The following is an 18,513-nucleotide window of genomic DNA, read 5'->3' on the forward strand; positions in this document are numbered from 1 at the left end:
ACAATAACTCCCAGTTAGAAAACACCTGCGTCACGTACTGTAGCTTACATACAATTTAATTCTATTTTTCCGTTATGTTATTTCAAAGTGGACGCATCCAACACTGACACTGTCACTAATGTTATTTTGGAGACCTTATTTTCCTGTTGGGGCCACAGAAAGAAAAAAAGATGACAGCTTGAGTTTACCCAAATCTAGTAGTTAGTCAGACCGGCAGTGAGATGTTGTTTATCAGAAGCAGAGCAACACAGCACATAAAATAAGTGCAGCAGAAACGTCAGATAGGTCAGACCACCATGTTTAACAATACAGAAAAATAAACAAGTTTGCCTATTTCACATATCTTCGGATTGCAAATCAACCACCAGTTGTTCTCAGGGTGGTACCAAGTGTCTGTAGAAATGTATCAGCAGCATAATCTGCTTCCTTGCTGTCCTGTTTTAAACTCAGTGTCAAACACTTATACTTGTGATAACAAATTTACATTTTAACACACTGTTAAGCACGGCTGCCTTGAATCTGGTGTTTTGTTTATTGAGGAAGTAAGTGACAAGCCCAGGAGCGGGTCAACTACAGCAGAATTTCTGACCAACAAACAAGCCGGAGGCAGGTGTGCCCAAAGAATGGGGCAGCAGCAGTATATCCATCTGTATTTTGGTAAAAGAAATATGACTATTTGAAGCACACTGTGTGTAAAAAATGGAAAGTGGAGAAATGGTTTAAGCTTCGCCAGGTTTCTATGGAGGTAAATCAATTGTAGCCATCGTGAATGCCGTACCTGATATCAAAAATATTCTGAGATCAGATACAATAGGCGGAGTGTGACTTTAAGAGATTTCTGCTTTCACACTCGCAGGCCATGTCTGTGCGCTAATTCTTCTAAGATAATCATATTCCCACAAAAGGCCACTAACACCCAGAGGAAATGTTCTATTGAAACTGTACAGAGGGCGAGTAACACACCGAGAGAGTAATACATAGAAACAGAGAGAAAGAGAGCCCTCCATGCATGCTGGCTCCTGTTCTTAATTATAGTAAAGCACTAAAGTGCCTCATTCATTTCAGCAGGGTGGGGCAGTGGCCTGTGACAAAGAGGGGGAAAAAAAGAAGAAACATTTATATAATTTTCACCTCAATTTATTCAAGAGTGCACAAGGATTGAGGACACACAGCTACGCATACAAAAACACACACGCACGCAGGTCGTAACACTCATAAGAAGTGTACACACGGGCGCATAAACACAGAGAAAATTCAACTTCCCTCAACTTAATTCCATCCCAGATGTTCTTGCGGTTGACAGAAATGGCTGCACCACATTTTCAAAAACACACACCCATATTAAATGTTTTCAGTTAAACAGAGAGCGAGGAGAGAAGAGAAAAGAAGAGAAGAAACAACACAAGCACTTTCCTCCAGTTGATTTATGTGATTCTATTACATTAAACATTCTTTCCCCTGAGCAGGCTCAGCTCCCTAGCAACCATCGCTCGCAGCCCTAATGTGTCTGGCACGGGGCCAGGGAAAGCTGCCTGCCTTATTGATTGCCAGATTGAAAAGTTTGCATTTAATAGGTCCTGTAATACATGAAGGAATTATTCAGAGGGGCTCCTCGTCAAAAACCCAAATTGGTTCTTTTGACTATCAAAAAACAACGGGGGCCTCATAACAAATGAGCTATCAGACAGCTCCAAAGGGCCCCCTTTTTGAAATCATACGTCGCTTTGTGGCCCCTCAGAATGATCAGAGTCCCGAGGAAGGAACACTGAAAGCATGATTACAACGAGGTCAGAGGCCGCGTTGTCGCTTAAGACGGGGAAGACAAGTTTGTGCCATGTTGATCCCCTTTTGTGTCATGATGGATTGGCCCTAAACACTGTTCTCAGTCTGGTCCCCGGCTGCATCCTGACTAATGAAAGACTACTGCTGGGTTTTGGGGGTCAATCCACTTATGGCGCAGTCAATTCTTAGAGTAAAAAACAAGCTGCTCGGCGAGAACCCGAAATGTGCAAATACCACAGGGAGCAAATTTAATCAACTATCTTTGGTTGCAGAAATACAGCTGCCTTTTGACTACACAAACAAGCGAAACCCCTCTCCATGTCTCTTTGCCTCTCCTCATACGAGCCTAAAAGCTTTTACACCCAGGTGATGATACTCTATCTACTATGACGGCCACTCTCATTTGTCACGCCGCTCTGTCCGACACAAACTCAATTGAGCAGCTGTGATCAGAGATCTCAAAGGTTGTCACCGACGGAGAGCGACAGGGATACATAGAGAGTTTCAGCATTTCTAACTTCACATATCCTCCTCTTGCAGAATGAAATGGATGACATGTTTGGATTTAAATGTATCTTTAATGGGACAGCAAGTTCCCATTTGAGTGAGTTCTGCGGGAAGGTTAGAGCAAAGGAGGGAGAGGGGAAAAAAACATCTTATCAGGAGATTGGGAATTGGGTCAGGCAAGGAATTACATGCCATTCTAGATCAAAGTTGCCGTGTGTATTTCCTCAAAGAAGGGCCCTCATTATCAACTCAGACTTATTTCTCTGGGCGTATATACTGTGTAAAAGGAAACATGATTTAATATGTTTTCAGTACAAGAATGAAGAAAAAAAAAAAGAGCAGGAGGGGGAAAAGAATAATACTAGAGGCTATTTGGGACAGGCATGTTTCCCAATGGTAAAAGTGTAATGAGAAGGAGAAAAGAAAAGGGAGGGGTGGTATTTGTTGGAGATGTTTGGGGGGGGGGTTGTCATTCAACATGGCTCTATTGTGAATTCCTGCCATTATATAAGAACCTCTCTTTCTCCCTGTATCTCTCTCTCTCTCCCTATCATCAGATCTGCACGGAGGAGGAAGGCTTTAAATAAACAGCCCGTTGAGTTAAGCCAACTGGAACCCTTTTCAATAATTACATCCAGCACAATACTCAATTTACATTGCATTTATTTAGCTGGAGGACTTGACAATGTGGCAAAGAAAAGAGTGACATTAGCGGCGGATGATAACAACTAGAGCGGTGCGCTACCCGAGGGGAGACGTTTTAGTCTGTGGCTTAGAGGGAGACTTTACAGATAGCAATATGTCATTAAAAACCAGTGCCATCTGTTCAGATTTCTTGTTTATGTGCTGTCACTGGTATCAAGCGTATTGAAGACACAAAAGCAAATCCCAGAAAATGCAAACTGTAGGATTTTCTCTTGCATATTTTGTTGTGCAATTAGCTGTGATTACACATTCTAAAAGCGCCACAAAAAAGACAACAACAACCACTAACAATTGTTTTCTCTCCACAAGCTCTAATGATCTCCGTTTGAAGTTCCCCCAGCTCGGTCCTGTTTTCCCTGTTGTGTTATTCATGCGACACACACAGAATCTTGGCTAAACAAGCAGGTAATTTCTGATAAAACTACTGCTACGAATTCAGCTTCAAACTCATTCATTCCAGATTAAAACACAGCCTGTGATGTGGCAAACCTCCGCTTCACCAACAGAGCTGTAATCAGTGTAATGCAGCACATACAGTGTCTGTAGCTGCTTGTCTCACATTGCACAGGAAAGATAAGAACTTCAATGGAGAGAATATCTACTTGCTCCGATAACAAGTTTATGTCGGCTGGTCGCTCATGCCAAAAAATGCTTTTCATTTCTCTCTGGTCGTTTTTTTTTTATTACAACCACTCACAATGAAACTAATCCAATATGATTTGAAAATGACAGAGGGACATATTTTTGTTTATTATGTTAAACCGATCCACAGACTGTTATGTATTTTAATGACACAGTGAGAAGAGACACGAATCCTGTAACCCTGATTCCAAAAATGTTGGGATGCCGTTTAAAATAAATAAAAACAGAATGCATTCATTTGCAAATGCACTGAACAAACAGAAAACAGTTTTATTACCAGCTTTGCTTGTGAACAACTGAGCCTTTCGAGTATGACCCTTTCATAGGGCTGGGCAATATATATGATATATCTCATTATCGTGATATATGAGACTATACGTATATAGTCTTAGATTTTGGATATGGTTATATCATGATATGAACTAAGTTGTCTTTCCCTGGTTTTAAAGGCAGCATTACTGTAAAGTGATGTCATTTTCCGAACTTACAAGACTGTTCTACTTGTTCCAATACTTGAGTTACCCACTTATTAGTCATTATATCCACATTACTGATAATTATTTATCAAAAATCAGTTCATATTGTGTAAAAGTACTCTTTGGAATCAGGGTTGTAGAAATTATTTGGCTTCTGTTGTAACTAAGAAGTCACAGTAATGACAGGCAACTAGGGCTGGGCGATATGGTAAAATAAAAACATTAGGTTGTTTTACTACATATCTATCTTTATCTTTGGAGTCCTCCATCTGCTCAGCTGTTCTCACATTCAATAAATTTAAGTTGCACTTACTACACTGGCACATATTCATTCTGTGACTCGGCTAGTGTTAACTTTAGATATTATCCTCTGACACGTCGGATGAAACAACAGCTTTTCCCTGAATTATGGCTGAGGGGAAAATCAGGGGGAAAAAAACAAGACTGGCTGAATGCCTCTCATTTTGCCAAGTGCTCCTCAGGCCAGTACATAACAAGGAAATGGACTGACAGGTTGAGAAAGAGGACAGAGAGGCATCAATGATCTATTGTTTGCAGCCAAGGCGCTCCTTCCAACTCCTCTGGCAGTCAATATATCAAAGAAACCAAAATATATTACACCATCTGCACCGACATGTTTTACAAATACAAATTACGTCATTTGTGTTTCTTTGGCTTAATAAAAGCATTAAGAACAGTTATGTATCCAAGCAAGTATGTGCGAGCATGTTGCGCACGCGTGCACACACACACACACACACACACACACACACACACACACACACACACACACACACACACACACACACACACACACACTGCTCCCACCAAAGGTCTGGAATCTATCAAATCCCTCATTGCAATTACCTTTCAATGCTGGTAAAATGCATTACCTCTGTGCTGCAAAATGAACACTATGTTATTCCTTCAAGGCTGAGTCTATCTTCCACACCGTGCACTGCAGTACTCACATATATATATATATATATATATAGCCTGAAGCCTGACTGTGTGACCCTCTTGCATCAGTTCTGCCTTACAGATTATGACAGATATTAAGTGGATGTTGAGAATGTTGATCTGCAATCAGCGGCGAGATCTATTTTTACCTTGGCGCAGGTCTGACTCAAAGTGTTTTTCCAACACTGTAATGCTAAGGTAGAATTAAATGGGTATTTAATGTGGGGGATCATTTGTTCACTCACAATCACAAGCTGCAGGATTCAAGTTATTATATCAACGTGCACAGTTCAGTCTTGTTAAATTGTGTAACCACAGAGCGTGAAAAAAGTGAGCCACGATTCAAGTTCTTACAGACAGAACTGGATCTTCTAAGTGTCACTGAAGTAAAAGTGTGCATTAAGTGTTGATGTATTACAATTATAAGTACTTAGTGGCCTCCTCAGTACTCATAATGCATTAAAATTGTTCCTATGAGTACACTCTAATATTATGAGATTATTATCACTAAAGCATAAGTGGCTTTTTACCGTTTAGATGGTTGAAGTGGAGCTAATATTGACTAATTCACTGATTATTATTATAATTTTAATATAATAAATATATAAAAATGCATCATAATTGACAAACTCATGTTTTGCATGTACCCCAAATCTGCCCATTCCACCACATTCCTTTCACATTGTTTGTTTTTTGTTTTCAGTAACTCTAAAACTAAATAGATAAAGTCGATGTAAAAAAGTTTACACAGGAAGCTGCATGTAATCTGAAAATTTAACACCAGTGGTGTCACTCAGTAGATAAGTTGCATTGTGGGTAGTGTAGGCACCATGTTTTGAAAAGGCAAAAGAATTGATTTTGATCATTTGTTTTTAAACTGTCCATAATGAGTCCGACAGTATTAAAGTGCCCCTTTTACACTCGCACTTTGGCTGCGATGTGTCAAACTGAGCCCCACCAGTTTGCATTTCTATTACCACATTTACAGCGCAGAGTTAAGCTGAACCACGCCAGGGATGGATTGTCTCCGGAGTGGGGCCAAAGCGTTGTATAGTTTGTCTGCCGTTTCCCTGTTCGTACTGTCAGATATCGGCTGTATTTAACAGTTTCAGAAGTCGCGTTAAGATACTACCTGTGAAAACCCAATATTTGCTGATTTTGTGGATTCATAATAAAAAGCTTTTAAATAACTAAATTTTGGAGGAGTTTTACAGTGAAGAATTTCGCAAACAGAGTCAAGCCGAGCCTGCACATATGTACGGAAAAGCCCTATAGGAGTGCAATGCTAGACCAGTTGGACTGCTTTTCAAAACCTGGTGCCTACATTACTCACAATGCAATTTAAAAAGGATTTATACTCACATGAGTTTTTCACATGAGTTGTAGTACTCCCCAAAGACCTGTAAACATACTTTGATGTGTAAAATTGGTGGAGCTAACCTTTAACGTTGATTTGAACTTTCAGCTCCTTTTGATAGGAACAACAGGGCGTCCAGAAGAGGACAGTTTTACATGCATTCATAAAACAGATGGACTGTCATGCTCATAAAATATGCAGAGTTATTAATTGTACAATCTGTGATGTCTTGAATGCCTACTGAGCAGCACACAATCATCCATATCTATCTGTCTGAAGGCCGAATGTGAATCTGTCAGGGAGAAATAAGCATATCAGAGAGACATGTACAAAAGGCAGTTCTGCGCTGAAATATTAATGCTGCTGTAATGCTTGAAATGAGCATCGTTTTGACAAAGACGGATATAGAAATCTCTCCATAAAGGCTGCTGGTTGGGTAACACTTAAGCATGAGTCAGAGTGTAACTGGAACTGGCAGGCAATTTGTTTAAGAAAGGAAAGCAAATGTTCCTCAATCGACACACAATCTCAGACAAAAACCTCCTGATCCATGTTATTTTAAACCGTTTCATAACAAAATCATGAAATAATAATCACTTAATAATCTTTCAGGAAATTTGCCTTAGAGAGAACCTCACTCTCTTTCTGAGTATTTGAGATGTCTGGCAGAGGTCACATCAATAGGCATCTCTGTTGTTCCAGACCTGACTAATGGAGAGAAGAGAGACACAACTGTTCAAGCACTTCATTTCCTCTGAGGCCATTCTCATTGTTTAACCATCCACCAGCCTTCAGCCCCCTCCCTCGCTCGAGTCGGAAAACACATTATGTGACATTCCAGAAATAAAATAACACAAATTATTAATGAATATAGCTATCCAAAGAAGCTGAATTTGATTACGGTGCGAGTCATAACAGGATATGGCTCGGGTGTTGGGTGGTCTCTCTCTCTCTCTCTCTCCCTCTTCTTTCTCTCACAGTGTGTCTTTCTCTCTCTCTCCCATTCAAATTCGAGGCATGCTCAAACATCTAATAGATTTTTCCACCCCGGCACACAATTTACTGCTTACAGATTTAGAATTCTTTGGCTTCCGGCCAGTCAGAAGTGAATTAATGATATGAGCACATCAGTGAGGAAAAACAGCTTGTGATTCTCTCTCCTACAGGTCTGAGCATAATGAAGAAGATACTGCCATAAACCCATCCACCCACCCCCCTGCACAACACCACCAAACAGGAAAAAAAAGAGAAACATACTAGAGAGGGGGAGAAAGAAGGGAGGGAGGGTGGGTGAGTGGGGGGTGAGAGAGGCACATAATCAATACAAACACTCCATTAAATTACTTCAAAAGGGATTTTGGACAGTTTGTAGAATTAGTTCTGCGGAAAAAAGCAGACGGGGAAGCAAATATGTTTGGGGGCGGAAAGCAAACAAGTGCAAACGGTACAATCTGCCACATATTCTGAATGGAGGAGTACAGTGTGGTGTGCCTTACAGAGGCATTCTTTCTCTGTCAGAGTCACAACATGCCATTACTCTTGTAACACCGCGACACGCTCTCTTTATCTTTTCCAGGAAACCGCTCACTCCTTCCCACGTCGCAGTCGAAACATAAAACATTTTCATGTGTGATAGTGAGTCAAAGTCCCAAATATTGTTCTGTATTGTCACCAAGACAAATCAACCATGAGAAGACAGCATCTGTCTGTTTCCTTATCACCGGTTCCTACCCGCATAAACATTCACAGACGCTATGAACAGTCTCTGAGAGGGGACAGAATCTACCCTCTACATCAAATTGAAATGTTCCGACTGAAATATTGTCGGGATATCAACTCGGGTATATGTGCCAAGCTTGGCATACAGATCAGATGTTGCATCAGAGGGAAATACAGTGGTTCTAGCTCCGAGCGGGCGAGGCTGCAAAGAATCTTGAAATGCCTGCGATATTGCTCCGTGCCTCGCCGTCCTATTGTACCTTCAGCTCAATCAATGTGGGCTTGAGCTCTGATCACAGAGAGTGATGTATTAGTGTGTCCCTAATCCAGATGACCCATTAATTCTTAATTAAATATAGTTAAGAAAAAAAGGTCACGGTAACGCTTTATAGTCAGACTAACAAGGCATTGTTCTTGCTTTAGCTCCAGGGGCTGCAAAAAGCATTATTAACTTTTAATAAGTGCATAGTCAACTGATAAAAAATGCATAGTAAAGTATGTATTCATTTTAATAAAGCAACAGCAATGACATAATAGGTTGGTTAGTTAAACTCATGTTCATAGGGCTTTTATTAACGTTGTAAAGGTGCATTATGTAAGATTTTTAGTTGAAAACAATAAAAAAAATTACTAAAATTATCAACAGAATGTGAAGAAATAACAGTTTTGACATTATGATGTTTATGTTTTTTATTGCAGATATCTTCTTAAACTAGCGTGCTAACCAGCTAACGGCAGCTACAGTTAGCAGCAGTTAGCGGTTACTCTGGAGATATGCTCCCACCTATTTGTTTTGAGGATGAATTCTTACATATTGTGCCTTTAAACTGTGTATAACTGTTAAGTTTCTTATTACTGCTTATGATCGCTTATAATTTAACAATAAATGTGTCTGATATGTTATTATTACCACTAACAGTCTTATATATATCATTAAGCATCTTCTTAGGACTTCCAACAGCCTTTTTTTACAAACAATTTTTATAAGACCTTAATATAAAAAGAGTTACCAAGGTCAGTTTTAAGTTGCTCAAATAAAAACATTTTAAATCAATTTTACAGCTCAGTTGGTAGAGAAGGTCGGCCACTTATTGTGGAGTTCAGGGTCTGATCTGTGGCTCCACCTGTCCACGCATTCAAGCGTCCTTGAGTAAGACGCTGCACTCCAAACTGCTCCTAATGCATGTTTATGGAAATAAAGCTAAGCTGCTCCAGACGAAAGCGCCTGCCAAATTAATGTAATGTACTTAATTTAAAATCTACAGCATGCACAGTAATGAAGGTCAGCTATTATGAGTTATTGGAAAATCAATGATGTCATTCTTTTTAACAAACTGTACAACTCACAACAAAGTGCATTTTGATTCACATCTATCAAGGCAATTTTAACTCTGGACGTTGATGGAGATATTGGATGAAAAACATCAATCACAGCGAACCATCTGCAGCTTTTCATACAGCAAAGGGACGCATGACGAGCATGTCTCTCCTTGAATAATAATAACTGAATATCATTAACATACCTAACTGAATATTCCATGAAAATGCTTTAATGCATTATACACTCCAGACAGAAATTTGTTGGGTCAAAGAATTCAATATGCACCACTACAGGAAGCATCTCATATCTTACATAAATATTCGTTAGAGATAACAATAAACCTGTCAATATTATTTTTGTAATTTTATGGTTTCATTTCATATTTTCCGAGAGCCCTGACCCGCGGAGGATGAACCAGAACTACAGATGATACTACAGCTAAGGGCGGGAGTCAGCAAAGGTGGAATGTAACTACTCGTTTTACATTTCGTTTTACATTTCAGAGTGAAATATTTTACTTTTTCTCCACTACATTCATCTGACAGCTTTAATTACTAATTACTACAGAAAAAACATATGACGAGTTTAAAAAAATATGATGTTTGTCATAAATTTAACTACCAAACATTTTATACAAGTACAGCTGAAATAATTACTCAGTTGATGTAACTATTTTGATAATCATATCTAAAAACATTTCCAAGTTCTAGATTTTCTGCTTTTCCTTTCAATTATTTGAACAATTTTGAGGTTAAGGCTGTTGGTTAGACAAAACAAAGGATTGTGAAGGTGCAACATTGGGGTTCTGTGAGCAACTGTGATGGCATTTCTTACCATTTTCTGAATTTTTAAAAACAAAATCATTTAATCAATTGAGAAATTAAATTTAAATTGTCATACTTAAGCATGTTTCCCTTATTATACTGACATGCCTTTTCAATGCAGGACTTTTACTTGTAGCAGAGTAGTTTTACAGTGGTATTAGCACTTTTCCTGAAGTAAAGGATCTGAATACTTCCTCCCCTGGGAGTCAGGAACACTATCTACTGTATATTCTTTGTTCTTTGAATTGCAGGAGTCGCAGGCTATGACCTTGTATAATCCTCCACAACATCTCAACTGAGAATCTGCTCACTGGCTTCCACACTGAAGGCTCAAACTAAAGAAAGACACGAGAGTAAACCTATTGAGCTATTTTGTTAGCAAGAGCTATCCTTGTGTTTTTCTTCTTGTTTCTTTTTTAAACATTTTTTATTATTTTCCGTCTACAGCTCTGTTTCACCCAGCACCAGCCAACAAACTGTATCAGCAGATACAGCTCGACAACGCTCAGCCTCCTAGTATACAACCAGAAACCAATTTCGGCAGGCAGCAATGAAAAAAAAAAAAAAAAAAAAAAAAGGAATCAGGCCAGTCCTCTGGGGACAGATAGAGGGGCAGAATGTAAACTTCCCTGGCAAGCTATCCCTCGTGGATTGAACTGTAAAAAGAAGCTCTAATGCTCCCTTCAATACGAAGATAACAGATAAACTGAGTGGACAGTTTGCGTTACCTGATTAAGTGAATTACATTACAGATTACGTAAGGACTGAAAAGTACAGCGCGTGCACTCCTAGAAATATGTCATTACTGTCATCTTGGCTATTGTAAAGCTGTAATTCCACTAAATTATTACTTAAACGGTATGTTTTATATAATTAAACGTTTTTTGTGTTATGTGGGCCACAAAAAGACTGATTCTTGGAAAAAGAAATAAACAGGAAAGGGAAAATCTAACAATTTTTTTGTTATTTTGTCAAGATGAGAGCATCATGTTTGTTCCCCAGCCACCGGTTAGCTTAGCCGAGTATGAAGACCAATGGTTTGTCCAATAGTAATAAAATCTGACTACCATCAAATGTGATTATTTTTATTTGGTATTTCTTCTATAAATGAAATGTTCTGTGTGCTATGTGGGCTACAAAAAGACTGATCCTTGGAAAAGAAATGAACAGGTCATCTATCATGTTTGTACCGTGAGCTGTCAGTTAGCACAAAGACTGGAAACAGGGGGAAACAGCTAGCTGGGCACTGTGGACTTAACAAAAAACAGGATTGTCACATGGTAATTAGTGATTCTCTGATTTCGTGGGAGTCAGATTTTGTTATGGTTGGACAAAGGTAGCTGTTTTCCTGTTTCCAGTCTTCATGCTAAGCTAAGCTTGTCCCTCATCCATCCTCATTCAGCTCTTGACAAAATATCAAAAACTAGTTTTTCTTTCCTTTCCTGTTTATTTCTTTTCCAAGAATGAGTCTTATTGTTGCGCAATTTACAGAAAGAACATCTGATGACATAAAACCTACCATAAAAAAATAATTTAATTGAACTACATTTTCCAAAATGTAATATTTCACTCCAAGAGGACAGTAATAACATATTTCTACAAGAGCGTGCATTGTACTTTGCTATTTTTGCAGTAGCATCATATTTACTTTACAGACGTGGTGAGACTGGTAACAATCTTTGCGTCTGACTCAGGGCAAGAACAGACTGATCCTACTTGTTTCCACAGCCATACAAATTAAATCATCTGTCCTTGTAGTTTGATAGCTTAGAAAGTTGCATCATTCTCGAGGCTCCTCTACTGCCAGGTCAGCTGCCCTGTAAAAGCATTGCACTGTTTCAAAGCCTGGCTAAAGCCAGAGTTTGAATTATGATACCAATCATCTCTCTGCCTCACAGGTTTTAGAGAGTCACAGCTGTCGATGCTGCAGGACAGCAGCAAAGGTCACTTGTTTCGCTAATTAATTACTTTGCGCGGGCATCTTTGGTTTCACTCTTTATGCATTTCTGAGGACAGAACAGAGCCATGACGCTCCATGTAATCTAGATCAAGAACAAAACAATTGCTGCATTCTGCTATTTGAGACACATTTCTCTTTGTAGTATTTTTCGTATGCTGCCTGTGAGACACAAATCCATAACAGTGTACTTAATTCACTGTGGCAGCGTGCCAGGAAAAGTTAGGATACGCACTTGGAAAAAAAAAAGAAAAAAAAAAAAGAACAGTTTCCCTCGATAACAATGGCACACTTTATTGCTCTTTAGCTCACAATGGTTTTCTGTGCAGCTTGTGGTATTGCTGCAGTATCCTGTTATGGGGGAACAATCCAATTCCTCTGACATAGTTACAGATCAGCCTGAGAATAACAATCAGCAAATACATCATTCAAGTAATACAGCGAGCAGCCGCCTCAGGCTGTTTATAAATACAATCAAAAAGAAAAAAAAAAAAAGTGTAGCTATATCATAAAAAAGTCAGTTTAGTCAATGAGCCAACATATTACACAGAATTACAGACATTCAGCTGCAGGAGCTTTAAGGATACTTTTATATCTGATCTGATCTGCTGCTGCTGTGGCATAAATATTTCATTCCGGTAGTGAGCAGCATTGCAGTGGCATATTTCATATTTCTATGCAAACCCTTGCTCAGAGTAACATGCATTTGCCTTGATGAATAAGTGATCTCTCACTCTCTCTCTCTCTCCCTCGCTCTCTCCAAAACTCTCTGCCCCTTTCATATTGTTAAGACTGTCAACAACTGACACACGCCAAAGACGCAGTGAACAAACAAACAAATGGATAAGTGAGTGCACACCACTGATTGTCGGCGTGTAGCATGTGTGCATGTGTTCTTCTACAGTATGTGTGTGTGTGTGTCAAAGTGTGTGTGTGTGTGTCTCTGGTGCCCTGCCAGAGTCTGAGCCCGTTCTGCTGAGTGGGCAGATTCTCTGGCGGAGTGTCCCATCGGAGTGACAAGTGCATTTAGAAACAGCCTGATGGAGTCATTAACGGCAGCGCTGCTCATTAGCAACACACACACACACACACTCTCACACACACACGCAACCCCTCAGTAACAATAGCGTCATCGTCAGGTTATTACACTGGTTCAATCTATAAAATCTGGACGATACAGCACATTTACACAAAGCCATGATATGGTGCATAATATCATTCAAGAAGCGGGCTGACACATCTGATTATGAGAGCAGGCAATCACACATACACGCACACACCCACAGGCGTGATCAAACTATATTGATTACTGGAATAACAACAAAGCATCCATTATTGATCCTCTTGTCCTTTCTCTGTATAAGATTCAAGCAAAGTCGAGTAATCAAGGGCATTACAGCATTCCTGGAAGATCTCGAGCACAACAGTCATCAATAAACCACTATTTTCTACAGAAAAATGGCTCATGTTTTTAAGCCGGTAGCAGTTTCACTTCCACATAGGCTTAAGGCATGAAATGATTATTAAAAAGGAATTAATGAAGGATAATAAATTCTGGCTTAAATCACCAGGATACATACTTATAAACCGAGAAGACGTACTGTAATTGTGATGGTATTTTTAGTTTGCTAAGCTACATTATACCATTACAATCAGCATTAGGCATTACATCACAGCCATGTGAGCGAGAGGCAAATAAGTGGGAAACGGCTTCAAAGGGAACATTATGTTCTTGCTGATTATTAGGCTCAAATGCCAGTTTCCTATTTGCATCAGATGAGTCATCCGTGGAGACATGCAGCTTTATGTTGGTTCTGATTCATGGGTAATGCTGTAGTGAGCCCGGTGCAAGAATCAAACAATCACTGACACTTAATGGCACCATGTACATGATGAATACGCCCGACAGCCATTCAGACTCACACAGCAATGATCCTTAAAGCTCCTGAGACACGGCGGCAATTATGATCTGAACTGAGGGATAAGACGGTGTCAGAGGTGCTGTGGACTGCAGTTTGATGTGACTCAATTATTTACAGACATTACCAGCTGAATTATGTGATATTTTTTGCGATGCTGCCTTTGTTGTTGTTGTCACACTCGGAAAACAGAGCTGTTCTACTGCGGGATCATAATGCGTTGGCAAACACACTGCCATTACCTCTAGCCTGCCTCTATTAGTGTGATTCTCAGCTCATTATATCGGGAGGAATTCCAACTACGTACTGATGAATTACTCCAGTCAAGACAACACTTGTTAAACCAACCAAAGGACAATAAACATAAGCTGATTTATGGCAGAGACAGGACACAAATACATAAACATTCAACTCAGCAGCCGCATAGAAATTGGAAACACAGCAGTAACCTTTTGAGATGAAGAAACACTTCGAAAGCAGCCTAAAAAAAGACTAAAAGAAATTGAGGTTTCTATGGGGCGCTCACCTAGCTGCGCTCTCTCCCTCTGGACATCCTTGAAGTTGAGTCCGCTGGTCAGGGTGCTCTCTCGATAGCGGTGGAGGGCCTCCCGCCTCCCGTTGGTCCCCAGCTCCCGGAGCACGGACTGCTTGAGAGGCTCGGCCTTCAGACAGTGGGCCCATCCTGAGAAGTCTGGTACAGTCCACTTCACCAGGTCGTCTAGTCGCACAATCACCTTCTCAGACACTGCAATTACCTCATGCTGGAAGGGAAGCAGGGCAAAATCGCAATTACAATCAGAAGCACACGAGTTATATAAATGCAGCTGAGCTGAGGTCATGGATAGTTTAGTTGTGCCACAGTTTCATGGTTCTGTTTGAAACAATTCTGTTGAGCAGACAAACATTTTCAAAACAGCACGTGTGCAGACGCGCATGATTGAAAGTGACATTTTAAAACTGTTTTGCGCTGTTAAGAAATTGCACGACAAACAAACAAATATACTTACGCCAACACGCCATGCTGAGCTTACATTTTCATATTTGTTCATTCATTCATCTTTTACATTTACAAAGTGTGCAATGCATTTTAAGTTCCTCTTCACAACTGTTCCACTCATCCCTTTGCTTGGCTGTCTATAAGTTATTTCCTTTACAAATATAGTTCTCTTTTAAAGTCTAAAACTTTAAAACTTTAAAAAAATATTTTATATGTGCTTCCTAAAGTACAAATACTACACTCAATCCCCCCCCTTCCATTGCAGTCACAACAAACACAGCTGTCGTTCAAATCATCTACCATCTAGTAGATGATTCGAATTCGATGATCACATCTAGTTTCTTACACTACCTAACGTTTCTAACGATAATGTCACTAACTAGCTAGCTAACATTGTGGCAGTATATTGTGCCGGGCGCATTCTGTCGAACTCAGAATTCTTACACAGAAATAAACAAAAACAATCATTTTGGACACAAAGAACATTGTAAAATTATGAATTCTCAATCATAACAATGTTTTAAGGAAGAGATTTTATTCTCTTTTATTCTTATTTGTCTACATAAAAATTACCAATATGACCTTTAAAGTCCTGAATTCAAAATGTTACTAGAGTAAGAGTAATGAAGTATCATTCACAAAATGCATGTGTATCATATGTTTTTTTATGCTGATCCCTTGATCAGCAAAGTAACCAGTAAATATAACTGCCAAACAGGCCTAAATGGAGTTATTTTGCTCTGAAATGCAGTCGATTAAAAGCATAAACTTGCTTTAAATGGAAATACTCAAGCAGAGTTCAAGTACTTAAAATTTGCACCTAACTATATTACTTTAAAGAAAATTCACTTCACATTCCACCACTGGTAAGTTATGTATGGCAGTAAAAAGCGATCATAACTCAAAGGTCAAAGGTTATGTAAAAAAGACAAAGATCAGAATCAGAGCTGGAAGAGGGAACAGGACAAACAACAGAACGTCCTTGTTTATCAACTAAATTGGTATGTGTGTCAAGTAGCATTACGGCTGTGGATGCACATTAATGTAAGTAAATTACAGCAGCATGAATATGGATGATGCGGATGATTGCTGAATTGAATTTATGCCAGCAGTTAAATCAATGTCAAAGAGGACGTGGATGTTTGGGACTTTCTTTTGATTAGCGTTTAGGAAGTCTGCTTCCTGATATCCACCATGAATGTTGAGATTTTATGCTTTTAAATCACTAGTCACACTCGGTGGACATGATTATTACACCTTCAAAGTACAGAGGAGTTTTAGAAATTTGTTACAGTGGGGGTGTAATGAATAGTAGGAGAAAGCTGCGAGCTACATGACACACAATAACACTAATGTGATGCTGTCAGGAAACTATGAATGTAAATCTATAGCAGCAATGTGTATGACTGACATTGAGGCACACTGGTTTTTGTCTACATACTATTGGCTTACTTAATAAGATTTGCTCTCTCTCTGGTATGTGCTTCCTTTTCATAAAAAAAATCCTGAGGTTGATTCAAGCCCTTTTAATAACTCTCATACTTGAAGAACTACAAGTCTGGCGGAGAGGGAAGGAAGCAGAGATGCTTAAATGTGTTTCCATTTGAAGGGCTAATGGCTGAAGTGTTTGTTACCGAGAGGAGTGGAGTGCTGTAAGATGGCTATTACAGAAACGGGAGAAATCTGGAGTACAGATGTGCACAGGCAGAAACGCAGACACTCCGAGTAGGTCTCAGATGTTGATGTTTACCTTGGTTATCTCTATTAAATCTCCAATTTGCCCGGCATCTTTCTGACCGTATTTGTCCTCAAAGAGCCTGCACATCACTAGCATTAAAATCACATTTATTTACTCTACATTGACATGTTTATGCGCTGCATGTATGAATGTGGAGAGGGTGGACGCAATAAAATCTACACCTATACGATCTCATAAAATCCGAACCCAGTAAATCCCTCCTTTGTGAAGCTTACGATGTCAAGTTTTGCAAGATGCATTTCCCACGTTTTAATGCATTATTTCGTTAGTGTTCCTCTTATTCTAAAAACAAACACAGGAACAGAGGACTTTTCAGCGTTTCACATTCTCTCTGAGTGCTCTGTCTATACAATTACCCATATTCAGTTCTCACATCATCTGCAACTACAGGCATATCAAATCCCAACCAGTTGGAGACAGTATTTCCTTATAAAGGAAAAGCCTGCGAGGGATAGCTTGATATAGCTGTGCCTCCCTCACTAAGTAGAAACATCAAACATGGGTTTTCGGTCTTCTTATAATGAGCTGTCTTCAGCTGTCAAGTGGTGGCGGGTGGTTGTAACCGGCTTTCCATGCAATGAAAAACTGACTGCTGTTTCTGCCTTCAGAAAAGAAGGCCATTTGAATAATATAGAGCAACAGAAAATAGCATTAAGCCTGCAGCCAAAAACCACATTGTAGTGTATCTCTACAGAATTAGCTACTGTACTTTGATGCGATCTACTGACAGCACATAGAGAAACAAAAACCATGAAATATTTCAGTTTGAGTCCATTCGAAACAGAAATAATGCTCTGAATGCTCTGCCAGTGATGTGTGAGTCAAACAGCAATACTTCAAGTAATCCAATAGCACACCAGAGCATACACACAGCAACAGCAAACCTTAAAAACACACAGCCGTTCCCCTCTATATCAATCAGCTGAATGACATGGTGCCTTGTGTGAGTGTCAACAGATCCTGTTTGGGGACTTGTTCGGCCTGAGAGCAAAACACAACAGGTGAGAGCAATTCAGCAGCTGTCAGCACAGTCCAGAATATAATCAGTCTATGAACGGAGCCAAAACAGGCTACATCCATTCGTTCTTCTTTTCTTTTTTACTTTACAAGCCAACGGTAAACCAGCTGAAGTCTGTGGGCTGCTGTGTGAGACAGCTTGTACAGTCAGGAAGCTGAATACAGGCCTGTGGTTTTGCGTAAGATGTGATATTAGATTGAGAAATTTTAAATACTGTAGAATTAGGAAATGTGCGTTTCTATGACAGTGTTTCTGAGAATCAGCCAACCCGGACCGTTATTGAGAAATGATCACAACAACAGCCTTGCATGAGTCTGGTCACTATGGAAAAAAAACAGAGGAATTTAATGAGATAAAGAAAAAAACAAGGCTGTAACTAATGACTGTTTTCATTATTGTATAATCTGCTGATCTGTCAGGAAATCGTGAAAAATGAACCCAAAGAGATCGAGTCTAACTATCAAAATATTCTAGAGCTGCAACAATTTATCGATTAATCGATTAGTTCTAAATACATTAATCACCAATTATTTTGATAATCGATTTAAGAAATATTTGAGGATGAAAAGT

At 39.4% G+C, this 18,513-nt stretch overlaps 1 protein-coding gene across 1 annotated transcript in view; it reads right to left on the reverse strand.

Moving 5' to 3' along the window:
• Nucleotides 1-18,513, reverse strand: part of arid5b (AT-rich interaction domain 5B) — an 84,778-nt gene that overhangs the window by 59,130 nt on the left and 7,135 nt on the right. The window contains exon 3 of the mRNA XM_073481747.1: nucleotides 14,696-14,930. Within this exon, the coding sequence (XP_073337848.1) occupies nucleotides 14,696-14,930 (235 nt within the window). The remainder of the gene's footprint in view (nucleotides 1-14,695; nucleotides 14,931-18,513) is intronic.

Source organism: Pagrus major, chromosome 15, assembly GCF_040436345.1.
Source record: "Pagrus major chromosome 15, Pma_NU_1.0".
Taxonomy (NCBI): domain Eukaryota; kingdom Metazoa; phylum Chordata; class Actinopteri; order Spariformes; family Sparidae; genus Pagrus; species Pagrus major.